General features: G+C 38.1%; 3 protein-coding genes across 4 annotated transcripts; all 3 read left to right on the forward strand.

Annotated features, from left to right (window-relative positions):
• The first annotated feature begins 3,368 nt into the window (after nucleotides 1-3,368).
• LOC113761222 (internal alternative NAD(P)H-ubiquinone oxidoreductase A1, mitochondrial) lies at nucleotides 3,369-7,716 on the forward strand. 2 transcript variants are annotated; one of them, XR_003467122.1, is made up of 10 exons: nucleotides 3,369-4,089; nucleotides 4,239-4,452; nucleotides 4,551-4,711; nucleotides 4,889-4,954; nucleotides 5,204-5,367; nucleotides 5,788-5,902; nucleotides 6,771-6,950; nucleotides 7,048-7,202; nucleotides 7,310-7,415; nucleotides 7,500-7,716. XR_003467122.1 is itself a non-coding variant. In XM_027304107.1 (9 exons), exons 1-8 carry the CDS (start codon nucleotides 3,586-3,588, stop codon nucleotides 7,198-7,200), a joined length of 1,557 nt encoding a protein of 518 aa, XP_027159908.1. In that variant the 5' UTR covers nucleotides 3,369-3,585; the 3' UTR covers nucleotides 7,201-7,202; nucleotides 7,500-7,716. The 2 variants fall into 2 exon arrangements, 1 of the variants encoding a protein (XP_027159908.1); XM_027304107.1 differs by lacking the exon at nucleotides 7,310-7,415.
• Nucleotides 7,717-8,542: 826 nt separating this feature from the next.
• LOC113749913 (U-box domain-containing protein 44-like) lies at nucleotides 8,543-16,414 on the forward strand. Its single transcript, XM_027293794.1, has 5 exons — nucleotides 8,543-9,146; nucleotides 9,633-10,424; nucleotides 12,672-12,978; nucleotides 13,807-14,271; nucleotides 14,674-16,414. The coding sequence occupies exons 1-5, from the start codon at nucleotides 8,700-8,702 to the stop codon at nucleotides 15,783-15,785; spliced, it is 3,123 nt and encodes a 1,040-aa protein (XP_027149595.1). The 5' UTR covers nucleotides 8,543-8,699; the 3' UTR covers nucleotides 15,786-16,414.
• A 5,538-nt stretch (nucleotides 16,415-21,952) lies between these two features.
• On the forward strand, nucleotides 21,953-26,431 carry LOC113777892 (omega-3 fatty acid desaturase, endoplasmic reticulum-like). Its single transcript, XM_027323490.1, has 9 exons — nucleotides 21,953-22,015; nucleotides 23,786-24,173; nucleotides 24,286-24,375; nucleotides 24,477-24,543; nucleotides 24,837-24,929; nucleotides 25,023-25,208; nucleotides 25,289-25,369; nucleotides 25,662-25,799; nucleotides 25,927-26,431. The coding sequence occupies exons 1-9, from the start codon at nucleotides 22,006-22,008 to the stop codon at nucleotides 26,119-26,121; spliced, it is 1,248 nt and encodes a 415-aa protein (XP_027179291.1). The 5' UTR covers nucleotides 21,953-22,005; the 3' UTR covers nucleotides 26,122-26,431.
• Nucleotides 26,432-27,052: the final 621 nt, after the last annotated feature.

Consider the following 27,052-nt stretch of genomic DNA (forward strand, 5'->3'; position numbering starts at 1 on the left):
TCAGGTGGTGGTGGTGGGATTTGACAATTTAGTTCTTTTAGGATTACAAGTGTCTTTTTTTTCTATGAATGATCGAAAGAACCACTTTAATTTAAGTAATGAATATTAATTAAATTTTGAGACGAAAGAATTCATTTTCTTTCAAATATCAAAATATCCAATATTTTTAGTTTGATCTAGATCTATCCTAATTCCACCCTGTATTCGAGTTGGGAAATTTAAGAATTCATGGTGTAATATGAATAAATATTTTATAAAAATGATAATATGATTATAATGGATAGAAACTAAAATTAACTTGTAATGAAATGAATGTTTTGAGAGTAGAAAAATATTTGCAATATATCAAAAAACATATCAGAAAATATTTTCATTGACAAACCAAACACCGGAAAATTATGAAAAAAGGAATTCTGAAAATATTTTCACTTAATAACCAAACACTGGAAAATTATGGGGAAGGAAGTGATTTTCCAAGAAAATGATTTCGATGGAAAATATTTTCCTAGGGAAAATATTTTCAGTCCAACCAAACGGACCCTAAAAGGAAAAAACAAAGGCAAAAGAAGTGAAGGTCACAGAACCTACAAACTTTTTTTTCTTTTTCTTTTTTGATTTTTGCAATCGGGCTATAGCATAAGAAACACTTTTGGATGTGAAGTTAATTTTGCCAACAGTTTGTGTCTGTAGAAAACCACACAAAGTTTACACTATATATGTGTTCGCCTAGATGTTGTTAATAATGAGTTCTTACCTGTCGATTTGTAAGTGATAAATATTGCACTGATAATATCAACATGCAGGATAGCTTCTTCTTTTTTTTTTGGGCTGGAGAGATTTATGATAAACGTGAATGCTGAGCTGCGTTTGATTATTTTACTTCTCGCTACGGCACAATGGGGCAAGCAACGTTGGATACATGCATGGCTTGTTCACCAAATTTCATTGTCAATATGTGAATCTCTAATAGAGTTAAATCCCATCATAAAATAAAATGTACAGAGGAATAGTTTCTGATGGTACGTGCTACCGGCTTTGGCATGGGAATAATTGGAATTACTCCTGCATATAGTAGTGCTACCAACCGCGAACAAGAATATATGGAAGGCTTAGGAATGTCAACGGAAACTATCTAAATGCTGGAGCAATTAACTATTAGTAACTGGTTTCCTTAAAATATATATATATATATCCAACTTATCACGTGAATGCACACATTTGAATAACTCTATTTTTTGAAAAAATGTTAACAAATGAATTACACATTAACAAGTGGACACTCGTTAGACAGACAAAAAACTCGTTTGTCCTTGTAAACAAATGACTTGATTATCAGTTTCCTTCAAAACTCGTTTAATTGCATATTTATTTTCCCCTTTCTAGCTTTTTATGTTCCACTTACTTGGGCTTCAATCTATTTATTAAGGTACTAAAATGAGCTGAATGTGTGATGATTCACTTGTAGGAGCCTTCAATGTGTTAATAAGGTACTAAGATGAAGACAACGAAATTATAAAAACTAGTATATGAAGAATTCTTTACTGAATTGCTATCTCGGACGGGTTGGCGTGGAAGTCACAAGTTTAATTCCATGTGCTTCTCAATCTCCTGGAGTCCGTAAAGTTTGTGATTGCTACCCAACTAAAGGAATTACATATGGTAAACGGCAGCTTACCTTAAATTAGTTAGGTAAGCAACAGCAATCCGTTGACCCAAGATGCGATGCGCGGCTCGGATACTCCCACAAAACTCTCACATCATGTCTCAAACCATTTGCTCGAATGTCAACTGCAATCTTCCCCAACGTACCCCAAAATGAAAATGGTTTTTTTTTTTTTTTTTTTTTTTTTGTCTTTTGTTGTGTGTGTGGTTGTTGGGGGGGTTGCCCATGACCTTTGTTATACATGTATATACTCACTGCACAACGCCAGCGCTAAGACTTCTACGTATATACTCACTGCACAACACCAGGCCATCTTCTTGAGGAGTGAAAAAACTGAGAAGGATGGAAATGGGAAGAGGAAGTCGACTCTTTGCAGTTATGGATGTCCTATGCTTAAGGAGGGCTTCGTCGGGGCAACGCTCGACAGTTTCAAGCTTACATGACACTTGTCTGTTCAACAATGCAAAGTTTTTTTTTTTGAAGGCTATGTTGTGCATGCTGTTTCTTTCTTTCCTTAATTTATTATTGTTTAAATGAAATCCATGTTAAAGGCGTTGTTGTTTTGTATGCTGTTTCTCTATTCCCCATTTTATTTAATGAAATTCATGTTAAAAGGCTTTGTTTTTAATGTCATTTTTCATCGAGGAGGAGCAGGTTGTCAATTTATCAAAACTATAACGTCTACGCCCTTGCTCGTATCAAATTGTACGTACAATGAAAATGATGCCTACACATTTTCATTTCTAATTCGCTTTGCTTTTCCTTTGGATGTGCAATAGTCAATCAGAGTTTGCGGATAAGATTGTAGGAACAAAGAATAGCATGATCAAGTGTTCTTTGTTCCTTTTTCCTTCGGGATAAGAAGTGATTTCATCTTGATTAGGACTCGTTTGTTTGAAATTACGATGACTTGTAAAAAAAAAAAAAAAATACTTCTGACACAATTATTTTTAGTAAGAGTGCTTTTAAATTATCAAAAATTTGATTTATTAAATTATAAAAAATTAATTATCAAACACCTTAAAAATACGTTAATGCGTAAAAAGGCCTTTCTTTTCCCCCTATAAATGCACTCTAATTCCAAACGGGACCTAAATGTTGGAAGAAGGATAAACATGTTTCTGCGTAGTGGGCTGTTAATACATGAACAAATTTGTCCCAACGCGAACAAACAATCTTTCAAGGAACAAGTTTACGCCCAGTTCCATACAAATGGTGTTGGGTACCTTCCTCCCTCGTAACATAAAAATAGATTAAATTGTTAGTTTAGAAGGAAAAACAACATAGATCAAGCAATTAACTTCTGAACTTCATCGAGCAACAAATGGAAAACCAAAATAAGAAATTATGCACAAAAACGAAAAAACAAACTACTTTGCCAAAGAGATCTGGCACAAAGGCTTTGTTTATTTCAATTTTTTCTAAGTAATATCCGTTTCCTTTTTTTTTGAATTATCAACTGACAAAGACCATTTTGTTAAAACCAAAAAAGAAAAGGACAAAGACCACCGTACCACATTTCCATCTCTTGCGTGGCGCGAAATTTTTTGATTCACCGAATCCTCGACCAGGTAATAGCCACCACCATCATGCCATCTGTTGACCCATTAAGCCGCCACCTGTCTCGTCCTCCCCACGCAGCAGCCAATGACAATAATAATAATAATAATAATTTCTCGTATGACTGTACTCGATCCATTTTCCGTCAAAACCACAGAAACTCTCTATTTCTCCCCAAAAAACTGGGGATACCAAAAATCAGAGAATCTTCCAATTCCCTTCTTAAATCCTCAATCACCAATTCGTTCATGTCAATCCTCCCTTAAATCCATTATCCAGCATCAAAAGTACCAGTCTACCACTACTACTACATAGAGAAACAAATAAAATATTAAAAACAACAGTTTCCACCTTAAACCGCCATGCCTTGGTTCAGAAATCTCATCCACCTCTCCTCCTCTACGACCTTCAGAACACAGTCATCCCTCAAACCCATCACTACTGCTACGTCACTTTCCTATGCTTTTACCCACCAGTTGACACAGTTCAGCACCGCCGCCACCGAAGAGAAGGCGGCGGAGGCGGACGTGAGTGATAAAGGCAGTGGAGCTGGTACTATTGCCGCGAGGTATGCTGGGCTCGCGCCCACGAAGGGGGATGAGAAGCCGAGGGTGGTGGTTTTGGGCTCGGGATGGGCCGGATGCAGACTCATTAAAGATATCGATACCGGCATTTACGACGTCGTTTGCGTCTCCCCCAGGAATCACATGGTCTTCACTCCATTGCTGGCCTCCACGTGCGTCGGCACTCTGGAATTCCGGTCTGTTGCCGAACCCATTGGAAGGATCCAACCTGCCATTTCTCGGGAACCCGGTTCGTACTATTTCCTTGCTAACTCCACCGGCGTTGATTTCCAAAACCATCTGGTATATATTCCCTCATTTTTGGTCTGATGATCATCGCTAATACTTATAAATTTCGTGTTAAGAAAGCAATATTTTTCTTTTTTTAGCATAGTTTCCTTAGCTGTTTAGTGGTCATTACTCTTTTTTTTTTTTTCCTTTTTCTGGGGTAGGTGAATTGCCAAACAGTAACTGATGGAGCTGGTACTTTGGAGCCATGGAACTTCACCATTGCATATGACAAGCTGGTGATTGCAGCTGGAGCAGAAGCGTCAACTTTCGGCATCAGGGGTGTTAAAGAACATGCCATTTTTCTACGCGAGGTTCATCATGCTCAGGAAATCCGGAGGAAATTGCTTCTTAATCTCATGCTCTCTGATGTGCCAGGTATCCGTTATGCTGCCTTATATCCCACATTCTGCTCACATTTGAATGAACTAGCATTATTCTGGACTCTTTTTGCTGATACGGTACCGGTGAGGCAGGAGTTAGTGATGAAGAGAAACGTAGGCTCCTACATTGTGTAGTTGTTGGTGGTGGTCCAACAGGCGTTGAGTTCAGCGGTGAACTTAGTGATTTTATCACGAGGGATGTCCGCCAGAGATACGCTCATGTCAAGGATTATATACGCGTTACTTTGATTGAGGTAAAGCTAATAAAAAAAATACTGTATCGCGCCTTCACTTTTCTTTTTTTTTCTTCTTCTTCTTGTTTTTTGTTGTGCGTTGACATTTTCCTATTGCAATTATTACTTATTTGTATAATACTCGTTTTGCACAAAGTGTTAATTGATCATAACAAGTTACTGCTTCTTCATTTCCAGGCAAATGAGATTTTGTCTTCCTTTGATGATCGCCTGCGGATATACGCAACCAAGCAGTTGATTAAGGTGAGACCCTGGTAAGAGTTTGTATGTCCATTTGCACATATATATGTGCAGAGATGTTAATTTAACGATTGTCATTTCTATGTCTTTCAATCATATGAAAGTATGGCCCTAGATGTTGTGACTAGGGATTTAGGTAGTTTATTTTGTTTACCTTGGCTACCAATTGGTATTTTTAATTTACTTCTATTAAGCATGTCAGACCTCATAGTGTTGTTTGTGATTTTTGTTATTAATTTAGTAGCTTCTCAGTCAGGAGTTCGTCTAGTTCGTGGAATTGTGAAGGATGTTCAACCTGAGAAGATAGTTCTTAGTGATGGGACTGATGTACCTTATGGTCTGCTGGTGTGGTCTACTGGCGTTGGCCCTTCACCTTTTGTCAAATCCCTGGATGTTCCCAAATCACCTGGGGGAAGGTCAGCATGGATTCGATACCTTCTGCTTTTATACATGCAGATTTCTTGAAAGCTTAAGCTTCTGATAAGGTTATTGGCCTCCAAATGGATAAAAATTTATTCCTTCTCCTAGATACTTATATTAGCTCCCTGCCCTCCACCCCAAAAAAAAAAAAGAGAAAGAAAAAAGATTTGGATTCTTCCATATGATAGAATTACAAGCTTATCCATCCAGGTTTCTATCAACTTGAATTGACTAAGGTTTGATTTTGGAACATCACATGGTAATTTTGCACTGCCTCCAAGAGTTTTACATGATTGTTATGTAGTCAAATTGTTGATCACTAGATGTTACCACAGGGCTGTGTTTCTTTTCCATTTCCAATTTCTCTTTATTTTCTGCGCTTGAAAGACTTATTACAACGGTTCATGCATCTTCAGGATAGGGGTAGACGAGTGGCTTCGTGTCCCTGCTGTGCAGGATGTTTTTTCTATTGGTGACTGCTGTGGGTTTCTTGAATCTACAGGCAAGCCTGTGCTTCCAGCTCTGGCTCAGGTAAGTTAAGGAAATTACTTAATGCAGATAATTTTGTGTGAAAAGTGTTATAATTGTTACATAGTTGGAGAACGTTTGTGGTAACTCTTTCTTTTCTATCCAGTAAATTGATAAGTTATATATGGTTAAGTGGGTATAGGTTGGAAATTTCATTTTGGATTTCATTTCCCTTTCATTTTGATAAGTTATTATGGAACTCCTAAGCTAGACTTCGTCATGCTTGGGATATGATCCGTTCTGGTTTTGCATTTCCCCATAGAAAGGTGTACTGGATCTGTCAACTTTTCCAAACCCAAGAACCATATCCCAGACTACCTTCCTCGTGCTTCAATAATTCCAATATTCTTTTTTTCAAGCTTAGTTTCTGCTCTTTTCTCGACAGATTGTTGAATGAAAAACAAAAGGCTAACAGAATGTGAGTAAAGAATTTTGAAAGAGAACTTGTGAATTAGCAAAGGTTTGGTTCAATGAGGAGATTGCTGTTTTTTTGTTGTTATTGTTATATATATATATATATATATATCCAGGTTACATTTTTTTCCAGTTGTTCAGTTTTTGGACAATGTAACAAATCCTTAACTGTTGATTGCATGATGTTTGTTCCAACAGTGGTAATAAGTTTTATGAGGTAGGGTGCCCTCTTCTGGGTTCCTTGCTAAGGTTGATCAATACTGCCAATTCTTGACTATCATGACATGAATTTTTAGCAAGTACAACAGATTTGCATGTAGCAAATCTCTAGTTCTTGTGTTGCACTGTGTGGTTGAAGATTTGTGGCTGCATATTGGTGGACCGGCTGGCACTACATCAATTTGACGTACTTTTACTATCGCAAGTAATTTGTTTCTGCAATGTATACATTGGCCAGGTTGCTGAGCGGCAGGGAAAATATCTAGCACAAGAACTGAACAGGATTGGTAAAGCTGGTGGTGGACGTGCCAATGCTGCAATGGAGATCGATCTTGGGTCTCCATTTGTCTATAGGCATTTGGGGAGCATGGCGACCATTGGTAGATACAAGGCCCTTGTGGACCTCAGGCAGAGCAAGGTTAGTTAATGACCCAATGTATCTGTATGTGTATTTCTTTGTTGTGGCTGTTAAACTGCTTCTGGTGGGTGGCTCAGTTTCTTGAGGCCTTGTACAGGAGGCAAGAGGATTATCTGTGGCTGGATTTGGAAGCTGGTTTGTCTGGCGGTCTGCTTATCTTACGCGTGTCATAAGCTGGAGGAACAGATTCTACGTAGCAATCAACTGGTTAACGACCCTTGTATTTGGCCGTGATATAAGTCGTATATGAAGGTAACCAGAAGATTGCGCTCTCTCGCATTAGATACATCCTCGTGTATGTAGCAGCGAAATATATCATGGAATTGATACTTCTGAATCAAGTAATATGATTTTGCAAGTATTTAAGAATACAAAATTCAAGGCAAAAATCGGAACAAAAATACTACGACACTGTATCAGAAAATGAGATGTCGAGGAGCACTTTTAGATATTGTCGAGCTTTAGGTTTGTATACAATAAAATATTTCATTCAGCTATAGCAGAATCAAGCTATGCACTTGAAAGGAGATCATATGTTTTTGGTTGCAGGAACAGGTATTCGCTGGACAAATGAATGGTTTTGCAGAAATGATTTCGCAACAGCAGAAGGAATAAAGCCCTTGTATTTTGCCAGGAAAAAAAACAAACAAAATTTACTTGTAATTGGTTGCTTGATTAAGCAAGCGACCTTCTGTGATTGGTATAGTTGCTTCCCTTGTTGTTTGTTCAATTGGATTTAAGTAATTCAAAAGCCACCTTGTGCTCACACGGCTGCTGGACTAAACGATTCTTAACCCCATTGTTCCCAAAAAGATGGAATTACGCTGTAAAACAGAATTGCATTTATTAGAAGCAACGGACGCGCCACACATGAAACATTTGCACGTTGCCTGCCATCTTTTAAAAATTTTCCATGGAAGCAATCGTTTTGGGAACTACACTACTGTAAAGAAACCGCATATTCTTCCCAAAAGAGAAGAAGGATTGTGATAAGAGTACTCTACAAAAGGTTTTAGGAGTGGGGCAGGGAACCGTCAGAGCCAATGAAAGGCTGTGTTGGAGTCAGTGCAAAGACGCGGAAGGGATGCGCTTATTCACCCGAAAAATAAAAAATAAAAAATCATTGACGGTGTCAAAACAGAAAACCATCCCAATTGAAGGTGTCAAAACACATAATATTGGTGGTAGTACTAATAAGCACCAGAGATTGTAACGTAACCAGTGGGGAACTGCACGGTCAACTCTCTCTTGGAACGTGAGAAGAGAGGGGTTATGAAATGAAACACTCTACTACTACTATTCGCCATGTTGGATCAATTGGGTAGTAAACCTGATTATGGAATTTCTAATCCATATTCCAATATGGACGAATTACTTTGTACAAGAAATTATTTTCTTTTTATTTTTTTTTGAAGGAAAGGGTTCCTTGAATTTCATATCAAGTTATTAATACCGTCTATTAATTGATATAATTCAATTGGGGGCCAGAGGGGCAGCAGGCAAAGCAGCACTACTTAATACTTATCTGCGTGTCAAAGTCGTCCCACTAGTCAACCTTTGACTCTTTCTTCTTCTTCCCATCCCACCCAGCATTGCAATCAGACTGAGGAAAATTACAGAGCTTCACAATCACCGCTCACCCTCACTCAAACGGCCAACAATTTTTACTACTAATACTGCTCCAAAACACACATAGTCAGTCATGCCTGACTTCCTACTTTGACCCTCCTCGTCTAACGCACCCCGGAAATGGAAATGACCTCATCGTCCTCCTCACACGCCGCCGTGGAGGCAATCCACCGAGCATTGTCCGATGTCTCCGTCTCCGACGACCGCCAGTACGCTTGGGAAAACGCTAGACGCTTCTCCGGATACGCCAAGAGGATGCACTTCCTAGTCAACCAGCTTCTCCGGTCGACGGTGCCAGAGAACCTCCCGCCTTCCGTTCTGACTGCTCTCAAAGGTATCACCGTTGATTTGACTCAAGTCGCTGAGACTTTAGCTGTGTACAAACACAAGAGCAAGATCTTTGTGCTCATTAACTGTCTGGAGCTCTGCGCCTCTCTCCACGAGCGCACGTTAGCCATTGCCGCGTGGTTAGCGCTCCTCGGCTCCGCCGTGCAAGACGACGGCATTCCCGATCTCCAAAACAAAATCGCTGATCTTTCTAGAGATATGAAACAAGCTCACTTCAGAGTAAATTTTCTTTTTAATCTCCACCTTATTATTGTATATATTATGACATCAAAATCGTGTTTTTATAGTATGTGCTTTTGGCCACTTTCCTGTTCACTCTTCTTAAGTTTCTGAAGAAAAAAAGTCGGTTTAAGTTTCCTTTGTGCATGTGTGTGTTTTACGTGTGCTCTGGACCGGTCTTTTCCATTTTTCTGTCAATTGTTCTAAGTCGTCGTTAGTATTATTGCTATCGTTTTAGTTATTATAATGTTGTTTGGGTGTTAATCCATGTTTTTTACTGGGGTGTGCGTCTGCGTTTCTGTTCGGATATGTGTTTTCCCATTTTTCGTTTTGTTATAGTAGTGTGCGCGCTTTTTTATCTGTGCTTATGGCCTGTCTCTTTCCGCTCTTGCAGTAGCATTTTAGAGTTTTGATATTATGTGCGTCCATCTCTGTGTCAATGAGGGGTGTTTTAATGTGCGCTAGCTGTTGGCCTGTGATATGTAGGTGACAGAGAATGAAGAAAGAGTTTATTGCACTTTGAAAAAGGAAGGGCAAGGAAGGCAATGCAGCAAAGCAGTGCAGAGTGCAATGGTAATGGATTTAGCTAGAGCTTTGGGGATAGACTCTAATAACCACTTGGCATTAGCTGATCAGGTTAAGCTTCTTAGGAATGATATAGGCAACTCATCTTCTATATCAGATAGGCGTATCTTGACATCATTAGCGAAGATTGTCGAAAATTGGGCAATTCAGCCGGATATTCTAACCCAGAAGTTCGATTTCAATTCTGAAGAGGAAGGAGCTCAATTATTGCCTTTTAAGAACTTTATTTGTCCCTTAACCAAGGAGATAATGAAGAGTCCTGTTGTGTTGGAATCGGCTCAGACATATGAGAAAACTGCTATTAATTATTGGTTTGAGAGATGTTTAGAAGATGGTCGTGAGCCGACTTGTCCTGTTACTGGGGTGGTGCTAAAGTCATTGGAGCTCAAGCCTAACATTGGATTAGCTGGTGCTATTGATGAGTGGGTCAACCGGAATATTGAGGTTCAGATTAAGAGAGCTGTTGAGTATCTCAGTGAGGATTCTTCATCGATGGACTCAATTGACAGGTCACTGGATAGCATATATAAGATTTCTGAAGAGCATCCTATGAGCAGATACAGGGTCAGAAATGAAGGCATTGTTGTTCTTATTCTCAAGCTGCTGAGGAATTCTTCGAAGGTTATTGGATCACTTTTAAGAAGTAAAGCTCTTATGGTATTGTTTAGCATGGCCAAGGATGAAGAAAGCAGGGTGAGTGTGTTCAACCTCTTCTAACAACTAAAAAGTTAACATGGCAACCTTCACTTTTCTTGTGCTGTGAATATAAAACGTCCTGATAACTGCTGGCATTGGCGATGTAGTCTAATCTCTTTGGTGCTTTTTGCTCTTGTTTTTATAGATGTAGCCCAACTGAACACGCTGTCTTTAGGCTTCCTGAGAAACTAAAGTTACGTTTCTCTGGCAGCGTTCAGCAGTAGTTTTAAGTTCTAAGTGTCTGAATTCGTGATCTATCAGAAGGAAGTAAAAGGCTGTCTGGGTAGTTGCTAGCCTATGAACTGCTGGATTCAATCTTTGTCACAACTAAAAAGTTATGGCCCTGTCAATATAATGGTAAGAAAAAGGTAGATTCCCAGCTATTGTGCACTTGATGTGAGCACTAGGTAGATTCCCAGCTATTGTACACTTGATGTGAGCACTCATTTTGTGAAGTAGTCTTCTTTGTCAACCTTTGGCAAGTCAGCTTGATCTTATGAAGGAAGAAAGTGTGAGGGAGAGGCTTTCGTCTCCTTAATGAAGAGAACAGGTTCACATTGATCTTGCCATTTTTTTTTTTTTTTTATCTTGTCAATTTATTCCTTTTTACTCTAAGGATTGGGTATTAGGGTGTCAAAGAATATGTTGCACAGTCTCTCAATTGGTCTTTAATAGTCGTTTAGCTGACCAATGTTCAATGAAGTTCATTGATGCATGTTATGGAACGCATGTGAAAATTCTTTATTCCTTTTGTTTAGCTCTAAGATAGTAGAATTAATCTCGTTACTCCCAATCAAAAGTAAATTCTTGGCCAGTTGTACGAGACTTTGATACTGATAGCGCAAACAACATTTTGGTGTTTAAATTATGATCCTTCGAATTCCAGTGATAAAGATCTAAGTTTCTTGCAAAACAGAATCTCTATATATTGATGCTCCAGAAATAAATTAATGTAACTGACCATATAATTTTGCTTTAATATCCAAGTAATGAATTTATCTCTTCAAATTAAATGACGTCTAAATATGATCAGTCTCCCTCTCTCTCTCTCTCTCATGACTCAATTGATTAAATTATCTCATCGATATTTTTAAAGCAGAATAGTAAGTTTTATGCAGAAAAATAATCTTGTTTGACAAGCACATAACACAATTCTTTTTTTATATTTACCAAAATTGCATCCACCGGTTACAAGCCAGTTGAAGTTTCATTTATTACACAGATGATACGTGTATGCAAATCATGTCCTGCACTTCTGTTAATTGATGGAATTACTTCATACCCACAAAAGTAATAGTGCTAAAAATATGAATGGCAATAGTTATTAATTTGGATGGTTTATCTGTCTGCTCAAAAAATATATACTACTAGGCACTAGGCATGGGTGATGATTTGATGGATTTGTAGGCCTATCTATTGTTTCTCTGTTTGGTTCGTGGACCTCTCGAGTGCAGTCTAAAGTTTTACATGTGGTGGCGATGTAGTTTAATCTCTTTGGTGCTTTTTGCTCTTGTTTTTATAGATGTAGCCCAACTGAACACGCTGTCTTTAGGCTTCCTGAGAAACTAAAGTTACGTTTCTCTGGCAGCGTTCAGCAGTAGTTTTAAGTTCTAAGTGTCTGAATTCGTGATCTATCAGAAGGAAGTAAAAGGCTGTCTGGGTAGTTGCTAGCCTATGAACTGCTGGATTCAATCTTTGTCACAACTAAAAAGTTATGGCCCTGTCAATATAATGGTAAGAAAAAGGTAGATTCCCAGCTATTGTGCACTTGATGTGAGCACTAGGTAGATTCCCAGCTATTGTACACTTGATGTGAGCACTCATTTTGTGAAGTAGTCTTCTTTGTCAACCTTTGGCAAGTCAGCTTGATCTTATGAAGGGAGAAAGTGTGAGGGAGAGGCTTTCGTCTCCTTAATGAAGAGAACAGGTTCACATTGATCTTGCCATTTTTTTTTTTTTTTATCTTGTCAATTTATTCCTTTTTACTCTAAGGATTGGGTATTAGGGTGTCAAAGAATATGTTGCACAGTCTCTCAATTGGTCTTTAATAGTCGTTTAGCTGACCAATGTTCAATGAAGTTCATTGATGCATGTTATGGAACGCATGTGAAAATTCTTTATTCCTTTTGTTTAGCTGTGAAAGTATAGTAAAATATAGCTTCTAAAATTATTAATATATGAAATCTTGTGCACTATCTTGACATTACGACCCTTTGTGTTTTTCCTCTTCACACCATTTTCCAGGTGATGATGCTTGAAGAGGGGATTACTAGGTCGGCTATACATGGTCTGATTGGGAGCTCAGAGAAAGAGAAAGAATTTGCAGTGAGGTTATTACTTGACTTCTCAAGTGATGAAGATTTCTGCATCAAAATTGCTTCAGAAAAGGGGGCGTTAGTTCTTCTTTCATGTATGGCAGATAATCTGGAAAATCCTTCTTTATCTCATTTAGCTGAGGAGGTCCTGAAGCGCATAGAGAAGGTGGAGCAGAATGTTGAGCATTTAGCAGTGGCTGGAAGATTTGAACCTTTAATGAAACGGTTATGCGAAGGTACGTATTCTATTGTAGTGCTGAAACATTAGGGACAAATTGACAAGGATACTCGGTTAAGAACTATGGCTGCTTGATTATATAATTCACATGTTTGCAGATAAGAGAAGTTTCATCTTCAAAGTTTAGTTCTCAGGCTTTTATAGTTACTAAAATTTCTTTGGGGCGTCCAGGTTCCCAGAAACTCGGACATTGAAAAATTGTTTATTGTAGATGTTTCAGCACATCCAACATTACAAGCAGTCCTGCCCCTGAAACTCTTTCATTTTCCCTTCTGGTGATCTAGAACAAATAATTTAAATATAATCAAGGATCCAAAGTATATTGTCAGTGTGAACGCTTACTAGTTATATTCTCACCATTTATTACTGTTTTGCGACATGCATTATACATTTTTCTGTAACTGTATTCTTGTACTGAATTTGAGAAAATGGAAAAAAAAAATGAATCAGAGGTCTGATGATTCATTGGCATGTACACCCGGAGGTCAGAAGATTTACTCACATAATTACCTGTTTACTTAATAAAACAGAAATTTGCTTTGAAATCATACAAATAAAACTAAGGACGGGGCTCCAACAAAATAATTGAATAGATGAAGGGCATGATTAGAGGTTTCTTTCTAATATTTCTGTTTAAGTTTCTTATGCTTTAATGTTGAGCTGGAGATTTGTACATAGAAACACAGGAAACGCCAAAAATGATTATGTTCAACTACTTGACACCAATGATCATATTCGAAACGTATACTCTATATTCCTATGAACACTTCCATAGGAAAGGAAGGAAAAACTTTTTTTCATTGACTCTCAATGTTCCATTGAACAGGTCCTGATGATGTCAAAATAGAGATGGCATCTGTAGTGGGGAGAATGACCTTGACAAATAGCAGTAAGGAACAAATTGCTTGTCAGGGTGCTAGAAGTTTAGTTGAACTGCTATCAAACCTGGATGGAAGAGCAGCAAGTCTGCAAGCTTTGTATAACCTTTCATGCTTTGCTGAAAATGCTACAATCCTTACTGATTCTTCGGTGCTTCCAGCTCTAACAGAAATTCTTTTTGAGAATCAAGTTGTATCCTTAGAATTGAAGGCATTAGCTGCATCGATTATTGCAAATATTGTGATGAGCCCTGGACATTGGGAATTAGCTTCTGCTGACAAGGCAGGGCATCCACTGCAGTCAGAATCAATTATTTCTAGTTTTCTGGGGCTTCTTTTACTTGCATCACCTCCATGCCAACTATCTGTTCTCCAAATTCTATATCGTATTGCATCCTCGCCCCAAGCATCAGGTAACTTTTGTCATATCAATATAACCTTTACACTCTTTTGCAGAAAAAATAAGTTACCATTCCCTTTGGAGTTGGATTAGAGGAAAGAGAGATTAATGCTTTACATGAAATCAAAAAGAAAGAATTAAAATGTAATCCCTAGTAACTGGAATACAGCAATATTATGGGGTTTGAAAACAATCTGATCCAAACTTTCCGAGATGCTTGGAAGCAGTTGGATATTAGTACACCCTTCCTGTATTAGTGTAAGAAAAATAGCCTTAAATGATGTTTTCATTAACTAACACAACTAGTTTTCTAGAACTTGCTTAATGGTGAAACAGAACTCATCCTCAGAGCATCCTGGGATAATGACACTCCTGTGTCACTAATGACAATTGGGTGTTACTGTCTTTTCTGCAGAATCTGTCACTACTCACATAAGATCTGGAGATGGTATCAAAACAATTATCACATTTCTTGAGCACCCAAAAATTGAACACCGGAATTATGCTTTGAGGCTTACAAGGGTCCTCTCTGAGAGGTTTGGTGAAGAGCTTGCCAGTGCACTTAGAACTTCCAACAAGTTTGTCATGCTCAAAGACAAGGTACTTGACAGTCAATCCAGAGATGGTGAGCGATCTGATGCTGCCTGCATTCTTGCCAATCTTAGCCTCTCAGAAAATGAAGTGAAAACTATGTTAGGAACTGGTTTCATTAAGTGGATCGTTTCCACTTTAAAGGGCCAGCATTGCAGTACAAATGGAAGAAGTTCGAGGTCCAATTCCACCATGGCAGAAGGACTCCTTGGCATATTACTGCACTTCTGTAGGAGCTCTGATCCACAATGTCTTGGTGTAATCAAAGAGCATCAAGTTATGACCATTTTCCGTGACCAACTGGTTTTCGCATCAACAGTGAGGATGAAACAACTAGCTGCCCTGGGTTTGAAATACTTGTCAGAATCTGGAATGTCCCTCGCTGCTGCTGGCGACTTTGACCCGAGTCCTCCCCAAGGATTCTGCTCTTCCTTCTTCATATGTACTAGGGCCCTTCCAGCACATTCTTTGTGTCCTATTCATGCCGCCCCATGTGAAGAAGGTAGCCAACTTTGTCTACTCAAGAGCAATTGCATCAAGCCTTTGGTTGATGCACTCTCAGACAGAGATACGACTGTCCAAGTTGCTGCATTAGAAGCACTTTCAACCTTGTTGCAGGAGAACTCCGCTGGTTTAAAGCGTGCTATGGGGGAGCTTGAAAGCCTTGGCATGGCTAATGCAGTCGTGGTTCTCTTCACAGAATCGCGGCCAGGGGAGCTTCAGGATAAGGCCATTGGTATGGTGGATAAGATGTTGAGAGCTGATAGCTTCGCCCACCGCCAATCTCTCAATCAGTCTCTTGTTAGGGCCCTGGTGGATGCCTTTAAATATGGAAGTGTTATGACAAAAAGCCATGCTCAGGATGCCCTCACCAACTTAAAACAAATATCAGGGGTTAGTGGACAGCCATCTAGTCAAAGCCGAGGACAAAGATAGCTGTTAGGAGTAACTTGGAGTCAGATGCTAATTGCAAATTTCCACCATTATCTTACGTTCCTTAACACACACACACACACACAACCCCCCCCCCCCCCCGGGGTTTTCAAAAAAATATTCTTTAAACAGTTGTGTAGTGATAGAGGCAATTTATAGCAAAATAGAGACTCTGAATTTTGTATAATTAGTAGGAAATATTATGTATGATGTTGGGGACAAACTAGGGTAATTGCACAGTTAATGGATTATAGCATTTGAAGGTATGCTGGTTGAGATTATTCCCCCTCAAGAGTCAAGGTTGTTGGTGCACAATGCCAGCAGCAAATAGTCGTTGCCTTTGTGCGCGATGTAAGCAAGCCACCATACATGATTTCGAATCCAGCCTCTCTCGCTGTCGAGATGGATAAAAGCAAGAAGGGAGTGAAGGAGATGGGCGCAGGGTTTCTGCAGAAGACGAGGGTTGATGAGTTGCGAATCATGTCTTTGGGGGGGGGTGAGAGCCTTCGAATATTTTTTTCTTCTTTTATTTTTCTCGGTCGACCTATTCGGCAGGGAAAGGAAGAAGAGCATAATTCATTAATAATAGTTTGGGAGTGTTAAACCATCTGAAACATGATATATAATATGTAATTGTTAAATATGATATTTCATACAAAACTCTTCTGATTTGTGAAGTTCAGTGGATCTAGACTTAAAAACCGGTCAACTGCATGATTCACTATTTTTTTTTTTTTTTGGTTGAGAAACATTGCTGCAAAGAGCGGGTGCCCTTGGGAAACTATATATAAAAGTGCGTTCTTTTGCTTCCGTGTTTTTGCCAGATGCAAAGCGAAAACAACAAAATGGGGAAGCTTAAAAAAGAAATAATAATAAGAAGAAGAAGAAAAAGAAGAAGAAGAGGCGTTGCTGCGTACGCGAGTTATAAGAGGAAAATCCCTTGCAATTAGGGTCCGTTTGTTTCGGGTGAAAATGTTTTCCAGGAAAATATTTTCCTAATTTCCCGTGTTTGGTTGCACAAAAGTTACTGAAAACATTTTCCTATGTAAAATATTTTCATTCATCTTATGGAAAACAACTTCCCTTCCAAACTTACTGAAGTTGTTTTCCGAAATGCATGCATCCCGCTTGTCGTATGTTCCAAACTTATTGAAAACATCTTGTAATATGTTCTTTTTTTTTTGTTCAGTGTAAACAGGAGAACTCAAATCCAAGACCTCTTCCTTACACTCCCTTCCCCGTACTACCCAACCCAACCCTCCCCCTAGTATATTCAAAATAAAAAAAAAACCTCATCCTGATCATCCTATGCTAGTAATTAATTATGTATAATAGGGACATTCTTTTCTAGAGAAACTTTCAGCAGTGAGAGTGCAATATATATGTCACAATAAGCATTGCATGTGATTGATATTTGACACTAAATGGCCAGCAATTTGTTTATTGCTTAAGGAGATATTTTTTATTCATATATACATTTCTCCAAGATTTTTTAAAGTTAAACAATGAGATAAATTTTCTTATTTTGCATGGGAAGAAGTATGTAGTTATAATGTGTAGAAAGTAAAGATAGAGATAAAAGTGAAAATATTTCAAAAGTTAACCAAACACTAGAAAAATGAAGTAAGAAAATATTTTCAATAAGCTAACCAAATATCTGAAAATGATGAAAAGAAAATGATTTTCATGGAAAATTACTTCCACGGAAAATATTTTCCCAAGGAAAACATTTTACTTCCAACCAAACAGACCCTTAGTGCACCCACCTTTCACATAAATTCACTTAACAACCAATTAAAAGTCAGATACATTGAAACACAAAAAAGAAAAAAGAAGAAGGGGTCTGGACTTGTCTCGTGAGTACTCAGGAGCACTTGTTAGGTGAAGTCCAAGTATTAAACAATGTGTGTGTGTTTGCACAACGTACAAACGCATGATAATTTTTGTAAAATTTAAACTGATTCAAAGAGTTATTAAGCTAAGCATACTCGGATACTGGAACAAATTTCTTTTCCATCATGAAGTACAAAATTCAAGGTCATAAACTATATGCATTTACCATGTCGTTTGTCAACAATTAAATTATTCTAAGAATTTATTTAGGTGTTAAGCTTTTTAATGATCTTTTTTTTTTTATGTACTCATTATCTCTTTCGAAACTATAAAGATGAAAAAATTTTGTTGGAAATTTATTATATATATTTGTGGGTTTTAAACAAATTCAAGTCAATAGAAGCTCCTGATTACTTGGTGAATAATCAAGTAAAATCTCTAGACTCGAGGTTCATCGAGTTTTTAATCAAATCATGTACTCCCTCCCTTTTTTTATAATTGACGTTTAAGAAATTTGCTCTAGTGTACTTTTATCTGTCGTTTTATTATCCCCATACAGTATTAATTATTTTTTCACAATTTTACCCTTTTATCTCTCTTTTCCAATACAGGGTTCTTAATTACTACTTTTGGCCTAGTAAGACAGCACCATTTAGTACTCTAGTGAGAGAAAACATGGGTGAATTGGACAATTAATGAGGGTACAAAAGGAGGGTAGTGTATAGATTTAAGCAATGAAAAACTTTTCTTAATTGGTGTGCAAAACCTTAAACGTCAGTTATAAAAAAAGGGAGGGAGTACTATTTATTATAAGAAATCAAGCTAACTGAGTAGTAAAACACAACTTAATATTAGGGTAGCGGTTAGATCCATACGATGTACTTTCAATGCTAATTGTACAAGTAACCAATGTATTGAAGGTGCGGATTTAGAATGGAAAAAAAAAAAAGAAGTGAAATAAGCTATTCCCATTAAGGAATCCTCAAATTATGATATTAACAAGTGCCAATTGACACACGGTAGAAAATATATTTACTACAATATAAAGAGCGAATGTTTTTTTTTTTTAGCCACAACGATAACATTCTTATAATTTAATCCAACCTATTCTATAGGATTCTATAGGAAGGAAGAGTTTGAAGAAGCTATGTAAGGAACTAACAGGTATACAGACCTGACTAGATTCAAAAGAATACTCTGTCACCTCCTTTAAATTTTTTTCACTGTAGGTGGGTTAGAACGGCCCACCTACCTACAAATGTTTAATGCCAAATGCGCACTAAACAACATGCTAAAGGCGTCTTTTCAGAGCAAAGAGACTCCCATCCAATGAGTGCCCGCGATGTTATGAGATTGTGGAAACTGTCCATCACTTGTTCTAGGCATGCCCATGTTCGCTACGCGTTTGGCAGTCAGAGCTGCGAGAGAGATGGCATTCTCATTATCCCATCCTTGCATTGAGCCAAAATCTCCAAAACCTGTCAAATGCATTTCTCTCCGTCACTCTCCATTTTATCTTTACTTTTTAACGGGGTGATATTTATTGGCAGATTCTTTTCACAACTAAATATGAAGCAAGTGAAAAAGAAAAGAAAAAACCAACAGTTTTTGGATTGGTGGCTACCACCAATGCATTAAGGCTTGATGTGAGATGAGAGGCAAGGATTCAAACTTTATCTTCCATCAATTTATCATAATTAAATATGATCTTACTTAAAAAATTCAAACGCAAGATACAGTACAACGCACTTTGGTGTGACTTCACCCACAAAATGATGGTAGTACAACGCAAGGACGGTACTTTGGTGTGACTTCACCCACAAAATGATGGTAGGACAAACAACATTAACGACACACTGTCCTGCACTTTTTCATGGGAACCAAACATTTAAGATTACCCCTCCTAGTTTAATGAATGTAAAATGTTTTCCTACTTTTTTAATACAAACTTGCAATTACCCCATAGAAAATGAATCATAAACGTTATGGTTAATTTTTCAAACTTCAAGGTTAATTTTTTCATCGAATTTGGATACACATCTATCATATATATATATATGTAAAATTTAAAATTGAAATTCATCTTTAAAATAATATAATATTTATTTTAACCTAATAATAATGTATGCATGGTCACTGAATTATGAAATCGTACTTAGAATTATGAAATCTGTTAGTAAGGCTCTTCTCGCTTCGTGAGACGTAGCTCTTAACGCTCAACTTGAAACTACTGACAAACCCACCTCACACAAGTCAGAACGCCTACCCAATTTCCTAAGCTGTAAAAGCCCGAGAGCGAAATGTGTGGTTGAACCTGTGAGGCCCCCCCTTGTCTTATGGACCACAAAGTTGAGATCCTCTCCGCCAGACTGCCACTTCCCAATTCTAAATTAAATTCAGTGTCAATCTCACGTTTATTACGTGAAAGTAGAAGAAATTTAATTAATTAATATAAATTAATTCACAAATAGCGAGAGAAAAAATTAACATATATGAAAACTTGAATTCAAGACTTATAATTCTTGAAATGTTAAGAGAGAGCGCTATGTCTATGTGTAGGATCGTGGGTTGAAATTTTATTATATGTGAGTTTTATCTGCCATATTTTTGTGGGCTAGTTCGTAATATCTTTAAAAATCGTAATACCTATCATTTGTGGATTAATTTTTAAAATTATTTTTATTATTCTCATCATCGTTTGTAACTTGATTAACAAAAATAAAAACTACATATTTGGTAACAAATTATGCGGCTGCTTGATTGAATGTCATACAACACATGCATCACACAAAGCACAATTAACCTCAGAGAAATGGCTCTGTGATTGGGTTGCGTGTCCCGTGTTTGAGGGACTTCTCCATTTTTTCGAATCAAGGGTCCCTGTCAAATTCTAAAAATTCTCCCCAACCCCGTCCCTGTCAAATTCTAAAAATTCATACTTTGTCTCTATCAAATTTTGAAATTTTTCAAAGTTCTTATATTTATTTAGCTATTCGTCCTTCCAAGAAAAATCATACTCTCTTCTCTTAAAAGTTTGGGAATTTTCAAAATTTCTATACATATTAAGCTATTTGTCTCCAAAACTTTTCAAAAAGACTCCAAATATATATATATATATATATATATGCATATATGTGTGTGTATTTCACCCCCTCAAACTAAAATTTTCCAGTTAGCACACTGTTCTAATACTAGTAGTTAACTCTAGTACGCAATTTTGACCTAATGGCTTCAGTCCGGCCGCCGCTTCAAAGGTCCATATTTGGGTACAGTTCATTGTAGCATGTTTAAATTGAAGAAAATGAGACACGTGCCCCAAGGAAATTTTTTTTTTTTAAAAAAAATCCAGCTTGAGTTTAACAACTATTCATTCGGGTCCTTGTCGCGGAGCTCCACCAGCACGAGCACGAGCACAACACATAAAATTAAATTAACCAAAGACATTATATATAACGCGGACCCATATTTTGATTCAGAACCCAAGAAATAAATAAATAAAAATACTGTTTTAGGGGAGAATAAATATTGAAATCTTTGAATACCGGGTAAATATTCCAAAAGAAATCCAGCGCCCGGAAACACTACTACTGGTATTTCGAAGCTGACTTAGTAAGAATATGAATAGGGATACAAAGAAAGTAGAGATTGGATGGGAGTATTTTCATATCCCTTGCAATGTGGAATTTAGTGTTCACAAGGTCGATAATCCATCTGGGGAGCAACTTGTTAAAATGACTGTTCTAAAATGCGTGGAGAGCAGAAACCAAACTCCAAAGTTGTAGGACTAAGGATCTGACACGTACTGATCCTGAATTATTTCAAGAAAAATTATGGATACCCCTTTATCAGAGATCCATAGTTTCGATTACAACAATTGAACAACCAAAAAGGCCTTACCGAGCTTAGCTTTTGTTAATGAATGAAGTAAATAGCAGCCCCCAAAATAGAGAAAGAGAGAGGGGAAAGGCTAAAATCGTTTGGAAATTTCCCAAAAAAGGAAATGAAGAGAGAGAACCCAAATTGTAGAAGTAAACCGATGGTGGGAGTAGCTGGAGAAGCACAACCCCACGAGAGTCAAGACAACGGAGGGCCGAGTTCGACGGGCACACATCGTCCATGTCACTCACTAGTGTATAGCTGCAAAGCAAATTTCATACATTCCTGGCGTGTATAATGCTCTTACCGTTTTTAATACGGGCATCTCCACCGGCCATCGATACTTTTTTTGCCTTATAAATTTGAGGATCCCTGCATGGCGGACACCCCGAGAAACAGACACAAATTCGTTTGTCTTTCTCCGACTTGGCTGATCGAGGAATAAGTCATTCCCCTGTTCAATCTCCCTCTTCCCCCTTCCTTGACCCTCAGCAGCTGGTGCTCTTCCGCCGACATGTGTCAAGGTAAAATATCAACCACATTCATGTCATGCATATGCTTAGCTCTCTAACTTTCTATTTCGGTGAAAAGTTGCCTAAAATCATGGTTGTGCCGCTTTGTGATGAACAAAGAGACAAATTGTTGCTTTTTTTTTTACTTTGTGATAAACAAAGAGCACATCTTTCCGTGTTTCTTAAGAAATAATTCCAATCTGGTAAGCATATTATTCTAGAATTCTCCTTAGCTTTTTCTCTCGTCTTTCCTGTTAAATTCGGTGGAGGATTTCTATATTTCAAGCAAATGCAACCATCGTTGTGGAATGGAATTAGCACACATACATTTTGCCATTTGGTTGTCCTGTTTTTAGAAGTTACACGCTACTTGTAGCCACCAATCATCGATCTAAATTTATCATTATCTTATCTTCTGATCCTTATATATATTTTACTTGCGCGGGTTGATCTGAACAGGTATCGTTGATCTCAGGTACAATTGATAAGATTGTTGTACATTTTTCATAATTTGTTGTACATTTAAATAACTTTATTGTACTCAAATCATAAAATAAAACAAAGTAAGTTACGTGAATGTACAGTAAATCATAAAAAAAGTAAGGTTAATTGTACCTGTCCTGTTTCGATTTTATGTACTATTACTTTTTAAAATTACACTACTGTCTGTCTTTCTGTCATGCTACTAAGATTCCAATATGTTTATATGCTAAGTCTGTCAAGAAAGTGGAATTCTTCATCAAAGTATAGTAACAGAAAAACCTGCCTTTCGTAAGAAAATTTTCCTTTTTCCCCGATGCCTTTTGCATGGGGCACCACCATATTGCACCTTTCGCTTTCTGTCAATATGGGAGATTGGAGTCCGCTAAAATTATATGCGCTCACACTTGGCAGCCCCAAACCAAACATAGGATAGGATGTAACAAACTTCAGTTTTCGGTGCCAAGTGCGTGAGTGTACTTTGCTGTGTTCTTTCAGTCGTCTTCCTAGCATCATGGCAACACCTTTACCCCCCCAACTTACAAATTCAACCACAAGCAGCACTACAAGATTAATTAATTTTGTATAAATCAGAATCCAAGAACAGACTGAAAACGATCTGCCCCCTTGTCACATTGTCTCTCCGTCCCCTATTCAGCGTCGGTTCCAAAACAACTTGGGCGAAATAGGGGGTTCTGCCGGGGAGGGGATACTTTGAGATTATTATGCGGTAATCCCTCCGGCAGTAGTAATACTGTAATAGTGCTAGTGCATTGGAATAGAATACATGTCGTAGGTAGCTAGCTAATGTAAAAAGAATCTCTATTCATTAAGAGATTTAGTAAAATCAAATGAATACCCCCAAAAAAAAAATGATATGGACAAACCTAGAAAAAGGAGAAGTACTTCTGTAAATTGTGAGGTAAGGTCCTGGGAAAACGAGATGCTCTACCATATACTAGTATTTTATATTTGGAGATACCCGCGTGAAAATGCCTTTAAATTTTCGGGCGACAGACAATAGTACAAGTAATTACTAACATATACTTGCAGCAAGTTCCTCACACTTGAAAATGAACCCATCTGGCATTTGCTGTTGCCGATGCTCTCTGTGCATAAGATCCCCACCCCACCCCCCCTTGGTAGTCGTGCTAGAGTCTAAAATATTGTAACCGTATTTGAACCCTTTTTTTTTTTTTTTAAATTCAAGATTCATACTTGAGCAGAAAGTGATTGATTCCCTTTCAAGAATCTCTTTTTCGCTTCTCAAGTTGGTTTTCTTGCTCACCGACCTTTTTACAGATTTGGGTCACTCCCTTTCGCCGCTTTCGGCAGACAAAAAGGGCCAAGTTGAAAATACTAAACCTGGTAGGGCATTGGTGGGAGAGTGCGAGGAGACAGAGAGACCGGTGAACAGCAGCAGCGGTATCATTAGCAAAGACATGGATGAAGTTGATTTTGATCCAAGCGCATCGCCTCCTTTTAAGATTGCTGACATTCGAGCGGCCATTCCTGAGCATTGCTGGGTAAAGAATCCATGGAGGTCTCTGAGTTATGTTGCTCGAGACCTCCTTGTAGTGGTTGGATTTATAGCACTGGCACTTCACTTTGACAATTGGATGGTTTGGCCAGTTTATTGGGCTGCTCAGGGAACAATGTTTTGGGCAATCTTTGTTCTTGGCCATGATTGGTAACTACTGCAATCTCTTCACCCACCAGTTGATCACCACCATTTTTCCTTTTCTTTTCTTTGTTTTGGTCTGCGATAATTAAATCAAATCTCCAATTTCTTGGAACTGCAGCGGGCATGGGAGTTTTTCCAACAACCCAACGTTAAACGGTTTTGTGGGACACATCCTGCATTCATCTATTCTTGTCCCTTACCATGGATGGTTAGTTCCTCAAAAAAACTCTCTTCTTGGAGCTAGGCTCCACCCAAAAAAAAAAAAAAAAATTCAACTCCACACAATGTGACCTGAATCACTATCTGCAGGAGAATCAGCCACAGAACTCATCATCAAAACCACGGAAATGTTGAAAAAGATGAGTCATGGGTGCCGGTAATTTTCCTAACCTCATATTCTACCTTAAGCCCTCTACGGACATTTTTTCTTCGAATAATATGGGCTTTCAGTTTTATTGTTCCCCCACTCCTTTTCCCGACAACTGGAGGAGACGATTGGGAGCCACGCCTTCTCTACTATAGGAGCAAGCATCGAACCACTCCCGATGGTTTCAGTGACTTGTCCTTCTAATTCCAGTTTTTTAGTTTCCGATTTATGACATGCCATATCCGGAAACGATAGAACTCCATCAGTCTGAACCAGCTGTTGAATTGCTTTCCTTGTTTCAGTTGCCGGAGAAGACGTACAAGAATCTGGATTACTCTACTAAGTTCATGCGTTACAAGATCCCTTTTCCGATGTTTGCATATCCACTATACCTGGTAAGATATACTATTAAGACTTCCCAGTTCAGAAACTTTACTGCTCCTAGATGTGGCATTAACTCGTTGTATTGCAATGGAATTATGTAACAGTGGAGCAGGAGTCCAGGGAAAACGGGTTCTCACTTCGACCCATACAGCGATTTGTTCCAACCCAGTGACAGGAAGTACGTGGTAACATCAACCGTCTGTTGGACTCTGATGCTTGTTTCCCTCTTCTGTCTATCAGCAGTGTTTGGTGTCATGCAAATGCTTAAGATCTATGGCATTCCCTACTTGGTAACTCACATTATTACTTTCTGTTTTGAGATCTCTCCTAATTCATAATAATATGTAATCGCAATTTGAATTACTTTCAGGTATTCGTCATGTGGTTGGACTTTGTTACATACTTGCACCACCATGGCTATGAACAGAAACTTCCCTGGTACCGTGGCCAGGTAATCTAATTCTAAATAAACTGGGACACTTTTTTCTGTTGTCCCTGTCCTTGTTGGGGCCTGCTGTTTACTTTTGTTCCAGAACGGTACTAATCTCACTGAAATTGTACCAGAACGTTGTTATTGATTTCACGGCTCAAAATTAAAATGACATGGACCAGGTTGAGGACTCGAGGGACCATGCATTCTTTTTTTTTTTTTTGCAACTTTGTCAGCAAAACTAATTCAAAGCCCACCACCAAGGTTGGCATTCAAATTAATACTACTAATGTCTTTTGCTGCCTTGGAGCAGGAATGGAGTTACCTGAGAGGCGGCCTTACCACGGTTGATCGTGATTACGGATTGTTTAACAACATTCATCACGACATTGGCACCCACGTTATACACCATCTCTTTCCTCAGATCCCACATTATCATCTAGTAGAGGCGGTAATGACTCAAAATTTACCCCCCCCCCCCCTCTCTCCTTATTCGTTCTCGTGATTGTCCTTAATCAATTACTTAAATGGTAGATTGTCATATTCTGGTTTGTTTTCTTTTTTTTGTCTGGACGCAGACAAGGGCAGCTAAGCCAGTCCTAGGCAAGTACTATCGAGAGCCCAGAAAATCTGGGCCAATTCCATTGCACTTGATTGAAAATCTGGTCAGAAGTATCAGTCAAGATCACTACGTTAGCGACACAGGAGACATCGTGTTTTACCAGACCGACCCAAATCTCAACGGATCCCATCATAAGAGCAAGGATCAGTAACCCCCCCAATCCCACGGAGTCTACGAGTTGCAGACCAGAGAAATAATACAAGGCTTTAGAGCCATTCACAATCTGTTTGGAGCCAACTTCTGGTCCTGATGGCTCGACAATTCAGCAGCTTTTTATGATAATGTTATACTAGACTATAGTATAGTTGATAAGTACAACTTGCATCTGTTCATTAGAAGTTGGAACTAAAGTTTGCCAGTTTGGTGTTTTAATTCCATTGAAGATGTAATACTACCCATTTTTGAGACATTGAAATTTGAATTAAATCGAGCTAAAGAAGCTAAATTTTGTTCCTGTTTTATCCAACACGTTTTAAGACACAACTTTGCCATTCTTTTCAGCAGCTTTGTTTTGTTTGTGTATCACGTCCAGTTTTGCACCAAGGCAGCATCTTTGTGTGTTCCATTATTCTATTCTATTACTCGTTTTGTGCTGCTTTGAGGGGAGGGGGAAAAAAATAACAATTCACTCAATTTCGACTAAAATAAATCTTTCCGAAAAGAAGTGCAAAGTGCAAGTATCCCATAAATAATAGGGGGGGAAAGAGAGAGAGAGAGAAATTTTTGTAATATTTTCTAACTAGACTATTGAGGGACTGAGGGAGAAAACTCACTTTTACACCAAATAACTTTAAAGTGCGCTACAATTTTTAGCTTTTAGAATAAAAACAGTTAAACGGACGGGTCTGTTTGAATTGTGAATTATTAGAGATATTTTTACTGTAGCACTTTTTGTGATGTGATGTATGTGAGATAAAAAGGTAATTGAGAAGGTAAAAAGGTGTATTGGAAATTGTAATGATGATGTAAGCAAATAAATTTGGAAAAATAAAGCCCAATCCGAGCCTACTTCTCTAATAAATACTTTTTCTTTTTTTTGTTTCGACGGGAAAAGAAAGCACTATACTTGTCTCGTAATGGCC

Source organism: Coffea eugenioides, chromosome 1 (assembly GCF_003713205.1).
Source record: "Coffea eugenioides isolate CCC68of chromosome 1, Ceug_1.0, whole genome shotgun sequence".
NCBI classification, from domain to species: Eukaryota; Viridiplantae; Streptophyta; class Magnoliopsida; order Gentianales; family Rubiaceae; genus Coffea; species Coffea eugenioides.